General features: G+C 43.0%; 1 protein-coding gene across 3 annotated transcripts in view; it reads right to left on the bottom strand.

Annotated features, from left to right (window-relative positions):
- Positions 1 to 1,324: 1,324 nt before the first annotated feature.
- NEGR1 (neuronal growth regulator 1) overlaps positions 1,325 to 20,527 on the bottom strand; it is a 791,297-nt gene continuing 772,094 nt past the window's right edge. Inside the window, exons 7-8 of one of the 3 annotated variants that reach the window (XR_014790510.1) lie at positions 3,045 to 6,226; positions 1,326 to 2,851 (exon numbers count right to left, since the gene is read on the bottom strand). Coding sequence is in view for 2 of the 3 variants with exons in the window: in XM_084852229.1 (XP_084708355.1) it covers positions 6,102 to 6,226 (125 nt within the window). In the remaining variant the exon portion in view is untranslated. Of the gene's footprint in view, positions 6,227 to 20,527 lie in introns of all 3 variants that reach the window. The other 2 variants (XM_084852229.1, XM_084852228.1) reach the window with 2 other exon arrangements.

The raw sequence follows: 20,527 nt of genomic DNA, 5'->3' as shown, positions 1-20,527 counted from the left end.
TGTAGGATCATGCTGTTACCTAAATTTAACCATGGTGGTCTGTCACTAGGCTGTAGAATGCAACCTAGTTATAGCATGGAAATGTGTCTGTCAGTCGCATTCAAGACACATCATGCATGAATAGTGCAGTCTACATAGTGCATGTCTACCCAGAAGTCTAACTGACTTCAATAAGGCTTATTCCCAGCTAAGTAGGTATAGGATTGCAGTCAAAGCAGGTGAAATCTTGCACGTAACATACATGAGATGGAAACTAGTTGTCTGCTTTGCATGCCTAAATCATCAACATCATCATGCGCTTCTACCATACATGTCATAGAGCTACTATCATAGAATCATAGGGTTGGAAGGGGCCTACAAGACCATCGAGCCCAACCCCCTGCTCAGTGCAGGAAGCCTGATTCCCAGGTGGTCTCCCATCCAAGTACTAACCAGGGCTGACCCTGCTTAGCTTCTGAGATCAGATGAGTTCAGGCACATCCAGCTCTACAGATGTTTTGGAAACAGAGCATACATCCTCTGAAAAGAATGCTTCTGACTCAAACAACTCTAATTTTATCATATGCCCATTTCTTTGGCTTCTGCTTCTAATGAGTCTAATTCTTTTACTGACTCATTTCTCCTGCTAGTTTCCTCACCCACATTACAAGGAGAAGAAGGATCAAGGAAGGAAATCTCGTTGAAGGAGGAAGAGGAGAAGACATCGTGCTCAAAATGTGCAGAGAATGAACTCTTTACAAATGTAATTGAAATAAATTTACCTTATTTCCATACTCACAGTACTTCCTTTAATAACTACAGGATATATCCCACCATGGTGGGCACCAGGGCTGAACAGCAAGCCAAACATGGCCCATCACCAACATTGTGGTCCAGCAGGTATTTGACAAACATCCTGTTTCTGCAGTCCTGGACAGGCATCATAATCAGAAGGTGTGTTGGCAGCCCCTGCAGAGCTGCCATACATGATTAGCAGACTACATTCATCTTTACGGGCTACATATTGGGCAGGCCAGGTTTACTCAAAGCTATAGCAAAATGCCAACAGATTTAAATGGACCTGGATGGCACATTAATCATTTCCGAATTTTGTTTTAGTCTGCCCACCTGGAAACTCCAGTTAAAGAGTTTCACCATGGCTTTGAGTTTATGACACAGTCTACTTGGTGAAAGAATATTTAAAAGTGTTGAACATCCTTTTGAGGATAAAAATGGTATTTTTCAAAAACAAATGGTTCCACTGCAAGTTATGAAATATGGTCTATTTTCCTCAGACTGGAAGAGGATGGTCCAGTCCCTGAAAGTAAGTGCATACTGAGACGTTAAGGCATATTATTTATCCATGTAAATACATATTTTGGTATACACATTCTTAAGTGCACACAGTTGTGTAGGGTAGATGGGTATTTTGGTCAGCATAATGTTGAACATTGATTCTCAAAATGTGCAACCCCCTCAGCTTTAGTGGTGGTGATTTCAACACTTCTGTATCGCAAACAGAATGTACCTTTAAACAATAATGAAGAACAGAGAAAGCTATCTACTTCTATTGGATTTTGAAGAATTCTTTTCCCAGTTAATCTCTTAAAAAACACAATTCATATTCGATTATAGTGAGACATCCCTAACTTCAACCAGCATCACTACCTACAGCACAGTAATTGCAACCCTATTTCTTCAATATGTTAATTTGGAAACAACACAATTGTAGTTAAGTGTCCTGATTTGTCAAACAGATTATCACAACCTTAACTATTCAACACTTGGGACAATTTATGCATAATAAGTCCTCAGTTATATCACTTGGAGCTAATCCATTTATTTTTCATATTTTTCCATGACTGGGAGAAATATAATTGTGGTTGATTAAAAATATGAACAGCAATGATATCAACTAGATGAGCACAGATTATCATGTAAGAAACAGAAGAAAGCAAACATACCCCACTGTTTAAGGACTAATAAACTCTGTAAAATGTTATTGTAATTTGCAACAACCAACACAATCCACATCAAGTCCCAATAAATTCCAAATTGTACAATGATCATATAGAAAAGGATTACCAAAGAAGTATACAACTTTCATTAGGGACTAATCCTATAAACACAGAGACACTGCTTTTTTTTTTTTTTTTTAATGGGACTAGTCAGTGCAAAACTATATTCACGTGTCCGTCTTGACAGGATTAGGCTCTTGGCTTACCATGTTTTCAAAAGGAGCCTCTGTGGAGCTAATCCTGAAAGCACTTACTGAGCTAGCCCCAGTATCACAGTAAATACTTATAGGATTGAGCTCCTGCTTTGTACATAGGATCACCTCTGTTGAACAAGCAGGGAAGTTTGCACAAAGTGTTCTTCTACAACCATGGGCTTATGCATCTAAAAAGAAAGCGCACCGAGTAATTGCAAACGAAAATTCAGAGGCTGGACTAAACATTGGGCTAATGTGTTTCAACTGCTACTGCGGTAGGAATTCCCACACAAACAAAAACATTACGAATCCTTTCATCACAGGTATTTTCATCTCCAATAATAATAAAAATAAAATATCACCCTGTTTTGCTGCAGGAATCATCAGACTCCATGTGCTGGGGGAGGATCATGAAGGCAGTTAACTTGACTATAGAGTCTGGATGAGCAAATAAATTAAAAGAGCTCTTTGTGTATGTGAGAGGTGATGTTGGGTATTGTTTGTTTTGGACATATCTTTCACTTGTTCCTTTTTCCTTAAGACAGTACTGACAAAGGTAATACTTTTTGCAGCACTGCTCTTTCAGTCTGTTGAATGCATTCTAGAACTTTAAAGCTGCAATACAAGAAAGAATAGAGAGAGGGGCATCAGACATTCAAACTTGCAGGGAGAACAGGATGTGCAAGTGACGCACACTCCCAGGTGTCTGCATCTCTGGAACATTCTATAGGGGAAAGAGGAACAAGCTCCCTTATCCTGTTACAAAGCACCCATGACAAAGAACCACAAAAACAGCAATTACAAGTTCCTTGTGCTTCCTGTTGCCCCAGCAAGTTTGAATGTCTAGTCACACCAAATGTCAGGATATTGCACCAGACCAATCAAACTTTTCTGTTGCCATATATGCAACACTGACAGATCTGTAGCATATGAATACAAACGGAATGATTAAACAAGATTGGCCTACTGTCCTATACTCTCAAAATAGCATTACTATTTCTAAGAGCCATCTTCTAGTTAAACTGGATTCCCTTCCTAATCTATCAACGTTTTATTTACAGAGAAGAAGATCAAGGAGCTAAAGTAATTTATAATGTAGGTCTTAGAGACAGGATACATGTGAGCTGATTGATTCCCTAGCTAGAACAACAGTGATAGAGCTTTGAAAGCAAGCTCTGTTGAAGTGTGTGCACAAGTGAACATTTTGTGATGGTGATAGTAAACATTTACTATGCAGTCAATAAAGTGTTGGAAGACCAGCCGCCGCCGCAGCCGCCGCCACCTGGAACATCCGCCCCAAGTAAGTCTTGTCCCGGGGGGGATCTGTGGGGGTGGCAGGGGGGTGGCAGACCGTTCCGCCATGGAGTTCGGGGGGCCGAATGCACTGGCATTTGGCCTCACCGAGATCCGTGGCGAATTCTCTGATAAATAATGCTAATTATTTAATAAACCACATATCTTTATGTTAAAGCCACAAGTTAAATTTACTCAGATGAAAACCACTGCAGCCTTGACTATGGCTTCGTGAGACATCACTAAATTGTCCTTTGCTTTTAAGACCTTGATGCCTACGTAAACTCATTCTGAGATACAACAGCTCACCTAAGATCCTCACTTATGTTATTTTACTTTGTTGTGTGGGACTCAACAACTTCAGTTAAAGAGACAAGTTATTATCTCTCATCCTAAGCCAGTGAAAACAAATACCTTCCTCAGTTAAGCAGCAAAGAGCTGCTCACTATTAGTTCTTGTGGAGGAACCAGAGTAAATCCAAATGAAAATCTTTGCACTTGCTTTTGTATTCACTTATTTCACATTAGGGTGACATTTGTACAGATCCTACCCCTCCACCCCATTTTTCATGCGCAATTTTTATTTTGCCCCATGTTAATTTGTAGGTGATACTTTTGTCTGCTGTATATTGCACTACAAGTTTGCAGTTCCACCTTTCTTCTGTTTTAAAAGATGGTCCTTTTACAATCATATAAATTCAGGTTGCTAACTAGATTGCATTTACTAAGGTTTAATAGGGTTATTTTAATTTTTATATTAATTTGGACTGAAGCAGGATTTGTAGAATTTGGGAAATAGAATATCAGAAGTCCTTTCTAAGGGGAAAATGCAATCGTTATGCTAAAATAGGCATACAATGTCGACATTTTGGCATATAGATATGTAGAATATAACATTTGAAAAGGTCTGGTTTCTCACAAGTTGCATCTAAGATAATCTATGAGTGAAGAGGAAAGAGCTGTCTTATATATAGCCTGTTCCATGTCCTACATTAAACATTCCTTCACTAGAGTAAAGGGGTGTTTTGTCCATCTGCATTTCTCTGTAACCCTTTCCACATTGTGTGGAATAATGATATTGTAACACAACAGTTACAACAGCCTTCCCCCAATCTGGTGCCCTCCAGATATTTTGGACTTCAACACCCATCAGCCCCAACCAGCATGGACAATTATCAGGAATGCTGGAAGTAATAGTCCAAAATATCTGGGGGGTTCCAGGTTGGGGAAGGCTGATTTACAGGATCACCACCACAGCAGGAGGAGATGTGGCTGAATTGTGCCACACAGCCACAGCAGGCATTTGAGGAAATTCTTCAGCCATATGTGCATGTAGAACTGAAAACAGTGGTTTATTGTTTATGAAAATCAACTTTCGGAAAATGTTTAAATGGTGGTGGCATGTTACCATATGTCCTATGTAGTAAAGTATAATTATTTGAATGATTGCTAGTATTTGTGTGAGTGCACATGTTCACATTTTAGAAACATATGTATATTGAAAATTCTGACCTTTCTAAGGATTTCACAGACCTAAGTACTATGTTCTATAAGTGAACCAACTTGATACATTATAAGGTCAAAATGGAGAACAACACTGACATGTAGAATTTGCCACTAATTATAAATATACAATCAAATAAAGAGGTGGTCACTTTCTCTGCAGCCTTTTAAAAGGTCTGGATTGGAATGAACAAAGGAAAAGTGTTACATTCACAAATAAGTCTCTGAGAAATATCTGCTGCTTTTGTACAGATTTGGAATATATGTTGTAAATACCATCTATTTACTCTTTCTACTGTGCTCAGTGTTTGCAGTAGTTTCTTTACCCCACTGGTGGTATTCATTTTACAGCCAATAGCACCTTTGTCCTTAAGAAGAGATTCAGTACCTTTGAGCTTAGCATCTACCAAAATATATCTATCTCCCATTGTTTGAGAGGAAGAGAAAAGCAGTATCTTATGAAGGCACACCCATGCTGAACTGACAATAAAATGAAAATCATAGCGTAACTGCACAGTGCAGTCATATTACAAGGCTCATTCTTGAAATCTGAGTATCATGCTAGAAGAAAATCTAGATATGTGTTCTATTTTTGAAGAAATGAATCAAAGGCAATATTATTTAGCTTTTTTGGTAAAAAAAGAAAGAAAGAAAAAAGATTCTGTGTCAATGCAGATATAATTGTATTTAAAGAGGAAAATAAATGCTTGTATTGCAGCCTTAAAGATCATGTTTTTAACTGCAATATTTGGGTTTTTTTTAATGTAAACTACAGTCTGCAAGTCAGCAGAGCATGACTGAATGCTGTTGAAAAGTTATAGATTACAAACATGAACTCACAATTAATATCCTCTAAAAGTAATTTCAGAGCTTTCACGTCTTTTTAAAAAGAAAAGAAAAGGACAATGTGTACTTCTTCACAAGGTAATGCAGCTAATAAAAAAAGAGAGTAGAATTAAAGTATTTACATAATGAGCAATTCTACAGAAGGCGATCATCCCCATATAAGCACTGCTGATTATATCCCACGCCGCTTTTTAACAAACTCTACCAGATTGGATCCAGTCATCAGCACTTTCAAAGAATCCTTAAAAGCTTTTCATGGTTCTTTACATTTATTGTAGAATGATGTTCTTCAGGTACATTATGCTGGTGTAAGAGGACAGTGTCAACACAAGGTACCAGCAGGACAATAGAACTTCAGCGCCCCCAGTGATCCCAAGCTGAGTCGTACTTGGAGCTGGAAAGAGAAGAATATAGATTAGTTAAAATATTGCTGTAGTTTCACCGCCCCACACTCATATTTTTTATACTGTAAACTAGGATTATTTCAACAACAGATTTCAAAACCAGCAACTAGAAGCAAAGCCTAGCAGAGAACTAAGAAGAAATGCATAAGAAAAAGTATACTTTTGCACAGCTAGAATTACCCCGGAGTGAGATGCTATAGGCTAGATTTCATGCATTTGCTGAGGGCTGGTTCCCACACCACATTTCTAATGAGTGAATACATATACTTTATTATTCCTCCTCTGTCTCTTGGCATCCTGGAGAAGGGAGCACATTCCTTTCTGCCAATAGCCACTACAGGCAAATAAGGCTTGTGTGGATGGTGCACATTCAAAGATGGCTGAAAGGCAGGAAGTTTAAGGTCTTAATTCTTTATTAGAACAAAAATGGCTCCTTCTACAAGTTTCCTTCCCGCCATAACTTTCCCCTCATTCTGAGGAAGTACTTCTCTTCCTGGACTCACTGATCTTAAAATGGTTATATCGCAACATAATACATCTCCCTGATTCAGGTTTTCCTTTAAAACAACAAACTCATTCCAACCAGACCAAATATTTTAACCAAACAAAATCACAGTGCAAAATGAATAATGTTGATTGCTGCAGAAGCATGTTCAGTCATATAGGTCAAAGGTTGCTAGTGCTTCACCAAGTAGAGTACTATCTTTACTGCTGGCTTAGTTCACTGTCCTCTGTAGGGCATAAAGTTCTCATACAGAGTTCTATCTCATATAAAGTTCTATATTGTTCAGGTATGTATACCTGCTGTCTGCTTCTTGATAAGATCTCAGAAGTTTGAGATCTGCTTCAAGAATGTGGGTGTTGTGCATACACCCTGGCCTATGCAAGACCTTAGGTTGCATGTGCTGCATCTCCGTCTCACATCTGCAGGTTTTTCCACCTGGTATGTTATGGCTTTGGGCCTGTGGAAGCCAACTACAGTCCATCTCCATGTAGACAGCACTTCCATGATGAAACTTGAAACTGTGGCCTAGATGTGCTATCACAGTAGTTCTTTTGTTGTTTCTGCAATTGTGCTGGTTTGCCATGAACTCACTGCGATATAGCTGGTTGTAGTCCAATATATGGGGAAGAAACAACTGTTCTCAGCACCCTACCAGTCAGCAACTATTCAGGAAAATATTCATACCTCTCAACAGTGTGTTCCAGCAGAACCAAGTTGGGATCCCTGTCCGATGCTGCTGGTTTATTTTATTTTATTTGTCTGTCTGTCTGTCTGTCTGTCTGTCTGTCTGTCTGCCTGTCTGTCTGTCTCTGTTTATTTATTTATGAAATTTCTTTCCCACTTTTCATTATAAAATAATCCCAAAGTGAGGTACAAATAATAAAACATAGTAAAGCAATATAGCATTGACAAAAACACACACATAATCAAACAGGGGTGAAAAGTAACAGATAAATAACAATTTAATCAATGCAACAAAAGAAAAGGAGAAAATGCAGTAAGAAGCTGAATAAAGAAAAAGGTAGGGCAGGGAGTTCCACAGGCGGGGTGCCTGTATGGAGAAGGCTCTCGGGTTGCCACATATCGAACTCCAGGCAAATGCAGCACCATCAACAGGGCATCCCCACTTGATCTTAATATCTAGGCAGGTACAGAGGAGAAGGAGCTCCATCAGGTAACCTGGTCCTAAGCTGTATAGGGTTATATCAACATAAGCACCTTGAACTTGGTGTGGTGGCAGCCAATGCAACTACTTCAGCAATGGTAATATGTTCCCAGTAGGCTGTCCCATGGGAGAGCCTAGCCGCAGCATTTTGTACTAGTTGCAGCCTCTGGGCTGACTTCAGAGATAGCCCCACTTAAAGTACATTGCAATAGTCTAATCTTGAAGTTACTAGTGCATGGATCACTGTGGCCACACTATCCCTGTCCAGGAATGGCTGTAGCTGGCATACCAACCAAAGTTAGAAAAAGGCACTCCTTGCTATGCAGGCCACTTGTGCTTCCATAGACAGTGATGGATCTAGAAGTACCCCAAATTACACACCTACTCCCTCAGAGGGAGTGCAACTACATCCAGTACAGGCACCCCCCCCCCAACAGTTTGGTTTTCTTATGTCAGTTTCCTACTGTTTACAGTACTGATCTGCGGCTACTTAGGTGCTTCCTTAAAAGGCAGTGCCCTCAGTCTGAACTAGCTTTGTTTGTCCCAAGTGACATTGTCAAGTGGCCAGATCTGTTTGGCTGTGTGACAATATAGCTGTTACTAGCAAGAAGGATGGCTGTTTTTCAAGCCAAAAATATGAAGAACCTCACAGTAGACAGCTATTGCCATAGCCTGAATGTGTATTGAATTGTTATACCAGGGGGCAGGGATATTGCCTGACTTCGCTATCATTTGGCGTGACCCCTTGTGCTGAGATGATATATGTCTCATGTATTTTACTCCTTGGACTGTGAACTGTATATTGTCTACACTGAACTTCATCAGATTCATCAGATTCTTCATGATCTCATCATGTTCCTCAAGATTGGGCACTGCTATAATCAAGTAATCAGCTATTATGTGGATCTCTGTGATTTCTCCAAATGTCTCATAATTCTTTTCTTGAAGTACTTCACTAGTTGACTTAATTCCAAAAGCTAGAACAAGGCATTTTTATTTGCCCCAGGGTGTGTTGAAAATACATAGGTCAGCAGGCTTCCCCATCTAGTCCAATTTGCCAAATCCATCTTTTGCATCCAGAATCATAAAGACGCTTTCACAAGCCAATCAACACTGAACATCTGCTGCCATTGGAATGGAACAGTATTCTCTGAGTATAGCTTTATTAAGTATTGAGGGATCGAAGCAAATCTGCAGCTTGCCATTAGGGATGTACGAAAGTCACCTACCTTTTCGCGGATGCGATTCGTGGTGAGGAGGGAGGCACTCCGTTCCTCCCCTGGGAATCCTCGATGGGGGGGGAGGTGATCTGGTCCTTCCCCGGAAACCTGCCTGGCCGGCTCTGCTCTGCGGCGGCTCCGCGGAGCAGCCGGCCAGGGCCGTCCGTAGACGGAGTTCCGGCTGCGGACGGGCTGCTGTGGATGCAAATGGTGGCCGCTGTAGTGGCCGCCATTTGCGTCCAGCCAGGCTGCCGTGATCACAGCAAGCAAAAAACCCCCAACAACAACAGCGTACGCAAATGGTGGCAGCTACGGCAGCTGCCATTTGCGTTCCCTATTTTTCGCCATTTTATCCTACGTAAATATTTATGTAGGCTATTATGGCGAAAAAAACGGGAACACAAATAGCGCAGTGGGCGCCATTTGCGTTCCTTTTTTTATTCTTGCCGTTTTAGCCTACGTAAATATTTACATAAGCAATTACAGCGAAAAAAAAGGAACGCAAATGGCGCCCACTACACTATTTGCATTCCCCATTTTTTTTGCCGCAACAGCTTACGTAAATATTTACGTAGGCTAAAACGGCGAAAAAAAGGGAACACAAATGGCGGCCGCCGTAGCCACCGCCATTTGCGTACGCTGTTTTTTTTTTGCTTGCCGTGATAGGCTACGTAAATACTTACGTAGCCTATCACGGCAAACAGCAGACGCAAATGGCGGTTGCGGCAGCTGGTTGAAAGACCAGCCGCTGCCAGAGCCGCCGCCGGAGCCGCCGCCGCCGGAACATCCGCCCCAGGTAAGCTTCGTCCCAGGAGCGAATCTGTGGTGGGGTGGGGGGTGGGAGGCCGTTCCACCATGGGTTTCAGGGGGCTGAATGCCAGTGCATTTGGCCTCACTGAAATCCGTGGTGGAATTCTCCGCCATCCCTACTTGCCATTTCTCCCTCTCAGAGACTCCCAAGCTGGGGTAGACACAGCCACCATGACTATAATCCCTTCTTTCTCTAAAAGCTTCAGTAATTTTTTCAGTCTGTCCACCACTGAAAATGGTATGTTTTTGCATCCATCGATTACAGGCATGACCTCTGGGTCTGTGAATAAAAGATACATCCCATGACATTCTCCGAGTTCTAGGGATGGACGAAAGTCCCTTACCTGTTCTCGAAGCTTGCTTCACGGTGGGGGGGAGGTGCTTTGGTTCTCCCCCCGAAGTTCAGGCGAGGGGGGGGAGGCGCCCCGCCTCGCCCGGCCGAAATTCAGGCCGGGGGGGAGGTGCCCCATCCCTTGCCGGCGAAATTCAGGCCGGGTAGGAGCGCCCCGTCTACCCGGCCGCGAAAAAAAAAAGTAAAACACACACACACACACACACCCATGATAGGCTACGTGACGATTTACGTAGCGTATCACAGCTAGATTTCCAAAGTCAGCCGTGATAGGCTATGTAAATCGTCACGTAGCCTATCACAGGTGACTTTGAAAAAAGAAAAAAAAAGCGCGTACGCAAATGGCGGCTCCCATGGGGACCGCCATTTGCGTTCCTTATTTTGACATGTCTAGTCTACGTAAAGATTTACGTAGACTACGGCGAAAATAAGGGCAACGCAAATAGTGTTGCCCTTATTTTCGCCGTAGTCTACGTAAATCTTTACGTAGACTAGATGTGCCAAAATAAGGAACGCAAATGGTGGCGCCCATGGGCCGCCGCCATTTGCGTATGTGCTTTTTTTTTTTTTTCAAAGTCACCCGTGATAGGCTATGTGACGATTTACGTAGCCTATCACGGCTGACTTTGGAAATCTATCCGTGATAGGCTACGTAAATCGTTACGTAGCCTATCACGGGTGTGTGTGTGTGTGTGTTTTTAATTTACTTTTTTTTTTTGCAATGGTGGCGGCGGCGGCAGCCGGTCAGGAGACCAGCCGCCGCCCCCGCTGAACCGCCACCGGGACCCGCTGCCGAGAGGGACATTTGGCCACGGTAAGTCCTATCCCGGGGGAGGGGCGGGGGGGCCGGCGGAGAATTTCCCTACCAATTTCGGGGGGGGGCCCGAATGCGTTGGCATTCGGCCTCCCGAAGATTTGTGGAGAAATTCTCCGCCATCCCTACTAGGGATGTACGAATTGTGTACCTTCTGTGCCGCTTGACTTCCGCAGTTTGTGGCCAGTGCTCCGTACCGCCGTTCGCAAGCCCCTGGAATTCTCCTCTTTTTTTTCCGCTCTGAAAATTACGAAGATAAATCCGTACCGGCAGCCGTAATTCTGCATAACTTCCATAAGAAAGGCTATTTTTCGTAGATATTTACGTATTTTTTCCCCTGCCCTGAGACATGCAGTAATTACTTTCAGCCAAAACACTTCCCCCTCCTCGGGGCTTCCCAAAACAAGGCTGCCCTAGGTGTGCCTGAGCAATGCACTCTTTGTCTAAAGCAACGCTGTTTGAAAGAAAGAAAGAAAGAAAGAAAGAAAGAAAGAAAGAAAGAAAGAAAGAAACCTTTTAAAATGACCATGCCGGTCAGGAGCCCAGCATGAGTATTATTCCCCCTGCTAGGCTTTCTATTTCCACATCCAGCCTTGCTGGTGACATGGTGAGGCTAAAATGGAGAGGAGAACCAACTCTGTGCATGTCTACTCAGAAGTAAGTCTTACTGAGTTCAATGCAACTTACTCCTACACATGTCAGCACTCCACTTGCCCCCAGCTCAGCTTTGTATTTCCACATCCAGCTCATTAGCAAACCTCCTGTTAGTTATCTCATTGGGTGACTTTTGGCTGGACTCTAACCACTAGATAATACTTCTGTTATGAAACTCATGAAGAAAAAGAGACAGTATAATGGAAAGTTCTTTCTGAAGCAGTCACACTTGTACAAATGCAGCATGAAGGGAAAGCTCAGCAACCTTCTCTTTGTTTGAATAAAAAGCACACTCTGCACATGCTCAGGGAATGGACAAAATGAGGAATAAACATACCAGGGAATATGAAGAACTATATTCTTCTTGTGTGTGTGTGTGTGTAATCTCCCTCCATCCAGCTGTTCCCTGGGGAAAAAAAAACACCCCATTCACCCAAGGGTCTTCTGAGGTAACTAACAGGAGGTTTGCTAATGAGCTGGATGTGGAAATATAAAGCTGAGCTGGGGGCAAGTGGGGTGCTGACATGTGTAGGAGTAAGTTGCATTGAACTCAGTAAGACTTACTTCTGAGTAGACATGAACAGAGTTGGTTCTCTCCATTTTAGCCTCACCATGTTAACAAGGCTGGATGTGGAAATAGAAAGCCTAGCAGGGGGAATAATACCTGGTGCAGGGACCGGCATGGTCATTTTAAAAGGCTCGCTCTTTCTTTCTTTCTTTCTTTCTTTCTTTCTTTCTTTCTTTCTTTCTTTCTTTCTTTCTTTCAAACAGCGTTGCTTTAAACAAAGAGTGCATCGCTCAGGCACACCTAGGGCAGCCTTGTTTTGGGAAGCCCCGAGGAGGAGGAAGTGTTTTGGCTGAAAGTAAGGGAAACAGAGGATTTCAGTTGAAAAAGAACACCCACAAGTAAGGCGGTGAGCACAATTCATTAAAAAAAACAAAATTTACGTATTTATTATTGTATATTATATAATATACTACCTTGCGTTTTTATTTATGAAAATTTCACGACTCTGTGCGGATGACCCAAAAAAAGCCGCATGACTGCTGGCTCCGCAGGACCTTGTGATGCCGTTCTGCAGAGGATTCCGTGGCACAGACTGAAGGGAATTCAGTCCCATTTCAGTCCGTGGCAGAATTCTCTGACATCCCTACTGAAAACTTCAGTTCAGGCACAGATATCTGTCCTATAACTTTTGCAGTGAAGACCGATGAGAAGAATTCATTCAGCTTCTCTGCAATCTCCTTCTCCTCCTTTAACACTATTTTAGCTCCATTGTCATCCAACAGTCCATTTACTGAAGGAAGACCTCCTTTCTCTAATAGATTACTTGACGCTGCTCATTAACCATGCTGGTGACCTCTTGGACTTGGTGCTGCTTTTCCGAACCTGTGGTATACATTTTAGCCAAGCTTCTATTATTGTGGTTTTGAGCATTTTGAAGGGATTTCAAAATTTCTCCAAGCATTTTGAAGGGATTTAACCCTCCTGACTCCCCCTTTCCACTTCCTTTTCACCAGTGCCCTCATTTTAGAAAAGTTTCCTCTTTTGAAGTCAAATATGACTGTATTGGACTTCCTGGGCAATTTTCCACTCAAATATATATTAAATCTGATAGCAGTGTAGTCACTGTTTCCAATTTGTTCAACAACACTTACATCTCATACTAGGTCCTAGGCAACACCACTCATGATGTATATCACATTGGAAGATATATCACAATGGCAGATATGGTGTATTTCACATTATCCTTTTTCAAGCCACAGGAAATAAGAGTTGAATCTCTTGATAAATTATACTTTAGCAATTCCATGTTGATCTCTGTCTTTGAAATTCCTTAGTTCAAATGGCTACCTGAAGGTCATTTGCAGAGAGTCCTGGGAGATTAAAATGTTCCCCTACTTGTTTTTGAATATTGCCATTCCTGATGTTAGGTTTGTGTTCATTTATTCTTTTATGTAGAGACTGGCCAATTTGTAGAATGTAGTAGGGCAAATGATGGTGTATATCACCTTGGAAGATGAGGTGGTTTATTTATTTATTTAAAATAATCATATGAACTGTTGATGTTGTAGATGGCATTATTATGTCCTGTAATAGTGTTGCCAGAGTATATAGGAGGACAGAGTTGGCATCTGGGTCTGCCAGGGAATCTGGTTACTGTGTTTGTGACCAGATCTACATCTCATGTTATATCATTATGATCTCATCATGGTAATGCTATATTCTTCTTGCAGATTTATATCTCAATGACATTTGTTGTGGTATTTTGTATAATGTGGAATAAAAATAAGGAAATAACATGACAAAAGCTGTATATTGAATGTGCAATGTGCTCCAACAGTTATCAGTGTACTTCAATATCACTATAGAGCACTAGTGTCGATCTAGCCTGTATCTCTGTTGCAAGGTCTGTTGATGCTGATAAGTAACCTTTTTAGGCTGGGCAACAATGCCCCGCTGAATTCTACATGGGACAAAACTCTATTTCCTGTGGTTTGAACATGGTTTCTTTTTATCACACTACAGATGTTAACCAGCTCACAGTTGCAATGATGTTTGAGTTATCACCCAATGTTTTCTGAATAGCAACTGTTAAGGTAATTATCACTGTCTATACTTCTTACCCCCTTTATGGATCACTGCCTTGTTGTGGCGAAGGGGCTTGCATAACTCAGTGAAGCCATAAGCTATGCTGTGCAGGGCCACCCAGGACGGACAGGTCATGGCAGAGAGTTCTGACAAAATGTGGTCCACTGGAGAAGGAAATGGCAACCCACTCCAGTATTCTTGCCAAGAAAACCCCATGGAACGTATCACAAGGCTAAAAGATATGATGCCGGAAGATGAGACTCTCAGGTCGGAAGGTGTCCAATATGCTACTGGGGAAGAGCAGAGGGTATTTCCAAGTAGCGCCAGAAAGAATGAAGCAGCTGGGCCAAAGCCGAAAGGACACTCAGCTGTGGATGTGTCTGGTGGTGAAAAGAAAATCCGATGCTGTAAAGAACAATATTGTTTAGGAACCTGGAATGTCAGATCAATGAATCAAGGTAAGCTGGAGGTGGTCAAACATGAGATGACAAGATTGAACATCGACATCTTGGGAATCAGCGAACTAAAATGGACAGGCATGGGCGAATTTAATTCAGGTGACCATCATATCTACTATTGTGGGCAAGAATCCCTTAGAAGAAATGGAGTAGCACTCATAGTCAACAAAAGGGTGGGAAAAGCAGTACTGGGGTACAATCTCAAAAACGATAGAATGATGTCAGTACGAATCCAAGGCAAACCATTCAACATCACAGTAATTCAAATCTATGCCCCAACCACTGATGCCGAAGAAGGTGAGGTTGATTGGTTCTATGAAGACCTACAACACCTTCTAGAACTAACACCAAACAAAGATGTCCTCTTCATCATAGGGGATTGGAATGCTAAAGTAGGAAGTCAAGAAATCACCGGGATAACAGGCAGGCATGGCCTTGGTGTACAAAATGAAGCAGGGCAAAAGCTAATAGAGTTTTGCCAAGAGAACACGCTGATCATAGCAAACACTCTTTTCCAACAGCACAAGAGACGACTCTACACATGGACATCACCAGATGGTCAATATCGAAATCAGATTGATTATGTACTTTGCAGCCAAAGATGGAGAAGCTCCATACAGTCAGTAAAAAGAAGACCTGGAGCTGACTGTGGCTCAGATCATGAGCTGCTTCTTGCAAAATTTCAGCTTAAATTGAAGAACGTAGGGAAAACCACTAAACCATTCAGGTATGACCTCAATCATATCCCTTATGAATATACAGTGGAGGTGAGGAATAGATTTCAGGGATTAGACCTGATAGACAGAGTGCCTGAGGAACTATGGACGGAGGTCCGTAACATTGTTCAGGAAGCAGCAACTCAATCCATCCCAAAGAAAAAGAAATGCAAGAAAGCCAAGTGGCTGTCTGATGAGGCTTTACAAGTAGCTGAGGAAAGAAGGGAAGCGAAAAGCAAGGGAGAAAGGGGAAGATATATCCAACTGAATGCAGAGTTCCAGAGAATAGCAAGGAGAGACAAGAAGGCCTACTTAAATGAACAATGAAAAGAAATCGAGGAAAACAACAAAATGGGAAAGACTAGAGATCTCTTCAAGAAAATTGGAGATCTCAAGGGAACGTTTTGTGCAAAGACGGGCATGATAAAGGACAAAGAAGGCAGGGACCTAACAGAAGCAGATGAGATTAAGAAGAGGTGGAAAGAATACACAGAAGAACTATACAGGAAAGATCTGAATGTCCCTGATAGCCATGATAGTGCGCTCACTGAACTGGAGCCGGACATCCTCGAGAGTGAAGTCAAGTGGGCCTTAGGAAGCATTAGTAACAACAAAGCTAGCGGAGATGACAGTATTCCAGCTGAGCTATTTAAAGTCCTAAAAGATGATGCTGTTAAAGTGCTGCATTCAATATGCCAACAAATGTGGAACACTCAACAATGGCCGCAAGACTGGAAAAGGTCAGTTTACATTCCAATTCCAAAGAAGGGCAATGCCAAAGAGTGTTCAAGCTACCGCACAATTGCGCTCATTTCACATGCCAGCAAGGTGATGCTCAAAATCCTACAAGCTAGGCTTCAGCAGTATGCGAACCGAGAACTACCGGAAGTACAAGCTGGGTTTTGAAGAGGCAGAGGAACTAGAGATCAAATCGCCAACATTCGCTGCATCATGGAGAAAGCAAAAGAATTCCAGAAAAATGTCTATTTCTGCTTCATTGACTACGCTAAAGACTTTGATTGTGTGGATCACAACAAACTGTGGCAAATTCTTAAAGTGATGGGAGTACCAGACCACCTTACCTGTCTCCTGAGAAACCTGTACGAGGGTCAAGAAGCAACAGTAAGAACCAGACATGGAACAACTGAGTGGTTCAAAATTGGGAAAGGAGTACGACAAGGCTGCATATTGTCACCCTGCTTATTTAACTTATATGCAGAGTACATCATGAGAAATGCTGGGTTGGATGAATCAGAGGTCGGAATTAAGATTGCTGGGAGAATTATCAACAACCTCCGTCCGATATGCAGGCGATACCACCCTAATGGCAGAAAGCAAAGAGGATCTCAAGAGCCTCTTGTTGAGGGTGAAAGAGGAGAGTGCAAAAGCTGGTTTGAAACTCAACATTAAAAAAACGAAGATCATGGCATCTGGCCCTATCACTTCCTGGCATACAGAAGGGGAAGAAATGGAAGCAGTGACAGATTTTACTTTCTTGGGCTCCAAGATCACCGCAGATGGTGACTGTAGCCATGAAATTAAAAGACGCTTGCTCCTTGGGAGGAAAGCTATGGCAAACCTAGACAGCACAGTAAGAAGCAGAGACATCACCTTGCTGACAAAGGTCCGTCTAATCAAAGCTATGGTTTTCCCAGTAGTAATGTATGGCTGTGAGAGCTGGACTATAAGGAAGGCTGAGCGCCGAAGAATTGATGCTTTCGAACTGTGGTGCTGGAGAAGACTCTTACGAGTCCCCTGGACCGCAAGGAGGTCAAATCAGTCAATCCTAAAGGAAATCAAGCCTGAGTGCTCATTGGAAGGACAGATGCTGAAGCTCAACTATTTTGGCCACCTAATGCGAAGAGAAAACTCTCTGGAAAAGACCGTGATGCTGGGAAAGACTGAAGGCAAAAGGAGAAGGGGACGGCAGAGGATGAGATGGCTAGATAGTGTCACCAATGCAATGAATATGAACTTGAGCACGCTCCGGGAGAGAGCGCAGGACAGGAAGGCCTGGCGTGCTATGGTCCATGGGGTCACGAAGAGTCGGACACGACTGAACGACTGAACAACAACATACTTCTTACATTTCAATTCCTTCTGACCACATGGCTTACATCCCCCCTCCCCCAAGCATGTGTATATAAATCTGCCAATTTGAGTTCAACAGTTCCTGCATCTTATGAAGTGGACAGTGTTCACAAATGTTTATGCCAGAATAAATTTATTGGTTGTTTAAGGTAGGGGTGTGCACTGCCTCAGTATGAAGCCTGAATAATGAGGTGAAATGGGCAGAATCAGAGGTGCTTCATCATTATACGAAGCAGATCAGACCAGCACCGAGGCGCCCCGAAGCAAAGTGGCTCCTCCACGAAGCGCCTCATATATTTGGAGTTCTTCTTATGCCTTCTGAGCAGCCTAGTCAGGCTGTCTCCAAAATGTATCAACTTCTGAAAGATCACACGGAGGGGCAGGAGGAGGAGGAGGGAGGGGAAAGGTGAAAGGATGCAGAGGCACCAAATGTATCAATTTTAGAGAGATCTGGCCACTGGGAGAGGAGGAGGAAGAGGAGAGGAGAGGGAGGAGGAGTGAGTGAGCTTTGCTGTGAGTCAGCCTCTGTTTGCTCATTGTGAGAGAGGTGGTGTTACTGGAGAGGAGAGGATTGTCTGAACGTTATTTGGCTACAGCAGTGGTCTCCAAAGTGGTGTGCACACACCCCGGGGGGGGGCGCACAAGATGATCCATTGGGGTGCGCAAGCCGCCTGATAATTGAGTAGCCTCCTGCTGCCCTGACGAGCTGCCATTGTGTGCAATGATGGTGGTGGTGGCTGTGGCAGCAGCAGCAGGATGGTTTGGGAGCTGAGAGGGAAACTCCATGGCGTTTCTCTCTCTGCTCCAGTCCTAGCCACTGGGAGCATCTGCCTCAGTCTCTGCCAGGTATGGCAGAGGAAGCCTTAACCCTTCCAATGATCCTTTGGCAGAACGAAGCTGAGAAGAAAGCGGGTGCTACTGGGACTGGGTAAAATGAGGATCCATAAAATCAAAAAGGGATCCTCATGATTTCATATGACTTTTAAAGGGGAGACCCACAAAACCACCATCCACTCACAGAGCACATCTGCCTCTGTAGACTGCACCAGAAAAATCATGGATCTGCCACTCATGATCACAGCCACGGCACAAAAACATGGATCCTTGGCAGGGATCCTCTTGATTTCATATGACTTTTGCAGAGCAAATCCCCCAAAACACCATCATACCACAAAGCATATCTGCTACCATGGAGTGAACCACAAAAATAATGGATATGCCACTCGCAGGCACAGCCATGGCACAAAAACAGGGAAAAATGGCTCCCCCCATTCCCCAACAAGATGGCTGCTGGCGCACGTGGCAAGCAAGGAACTCATGAAGGCCTGAGCAGAGGCAGGAGTTGTCCTCCAAGCAGGCACTCTCCCCTCCTTCCAAGGAAGGGAGAGAGCGTAGCTGGAGGGCAACCCCTGCCCTCGTGCCTGTTGGTGTTTGGCGGGCTGCAATGGGCAGTGTTTTCCTGGCAACACCTTCCCCAGCGGCGGCTTCCCCAGTGGCACCAGCAACAGTGGCAGTGGCGGCTCCTCTGATGGTGGCGCCCTCCCCCCCACACAACAAGGGCCCAGGTAAGGAGCTGGGGGCTGGGCAGTATGTGTGTGTGTGGGGGGTGAAGCAGGATTCAGGTGTCCAAATCCCGCTTCAGCTTCATAGGCCAAGACAGGTTGGGGCCCCCCCAAATCAGCCTGAGCTGGATCAGACCCGCCTCGGAAGCCCCGAAGAGGCTTCTGAGTTGAATCGGGGGGTCGATGCACAGCCCTAGTTTAAGGTGCAACAATGCTCTTTTTAGGTTTACAGTAATTCCTAAGCGTTGTTAAAACACCATTCATTATACGCCCCTCTGTACGTGGCTATTGAGCTAGAGTACTGTTAATCATCAGGGTTTCTTTCCTGGCCACTGTTTTCCCTGAGGCTTTCATATAGGTGATAAAATGCATTTCAGTCCACAGTTAATTGGGAACCAGTTTCTCATTGTTATCTGTAACTTTTTGGTTTGCACTCTGTGCTCTAAAACTAGTATATACACAACACTTAACATTACAGTCTGGCTACTTTCCTTCTTCATAAACCTGTAAACCATAATCCTTTTGTTTACTTGTTTTGTTGTTGCAGTGGTAACATGTGTTTAGGAAACTTCTGTTATTTTTTCTTTAAAAGAATAATCCATTTTATGTGACTTTACTTTTGGTTTTCTCTGCTGCCTGAATAAGCCTAAATAACATGTAACATGATGAAGGGGTAGAAAGAAAATCCTCCTGTATTGTAATTGTGTTAGCCCAGAGGGACTCCCAAGAGTTGAAAAGGTTGGCTCATAATCAAGTGGGAAGTTGCTCCAGGGGAGTAACACAATGGCAAGAGAGACCCATAAGAGGAGGTTAAATATACAGGAGCATTTAACTGGTAATTACTCCATCCACATGGTAGCAGGATCATCAAGCATTTTAGATAATTAACTAGATGATTATCAACTCTTTCGAGAGGAGATACCAGCAGAAACTCAATAGTCCCATCTGAGGTGTACCTAACATACTATCAGTCAACCTGTATTGGAGCACTGGACCTCCTAAGGTCCAGTACACTATTGCACTCACAAGAAGGGCCTGTATTAGGGATGGGAGAATCAGCCAAATTTTATCTCATTGAGATTCTCTGATTTTCACCTTGCACTTCAGTTCACCTCATTTCTATTTCTGATTGCAAGATTATTTCAGGGGTTGTTCTAATAGGAAAACTAAATTTGTGTGCATATTTTTAAGTGAGCCCCCAAATGCACACTCCCCCCATTGACTAAAGAATGGAAATGTGCATTTTCCCCCAAATGCACATTTTTAAAGTGCATATTTTTCTAGCGTACACAGTTTTTGAATGCAAATGCAAGCTCAGGAATATGCAAATGAGGCAAATTCTGATCCCACT

The sequence above is a fragment of the Heloderma suspectum genome, chromosome 4 (assembly GCF_057233095.1).
Source record: "Heloderma suspectum isolate Gila_16-S chromosome 4, 16-S_ref, whole genome shotgun sequence".
Lineage (NCBI taxonomy): Eukaryota > Metazoa > Chordata > Lepidosauria > Squamata > Helodermatidae > Heloderma > Heloderma suspectum.
The sequence above is the reverse complement of the archived record's forward strand: the minus strand, read 5'-3'. Positions and strand labels throughout refer to the sequence as shown.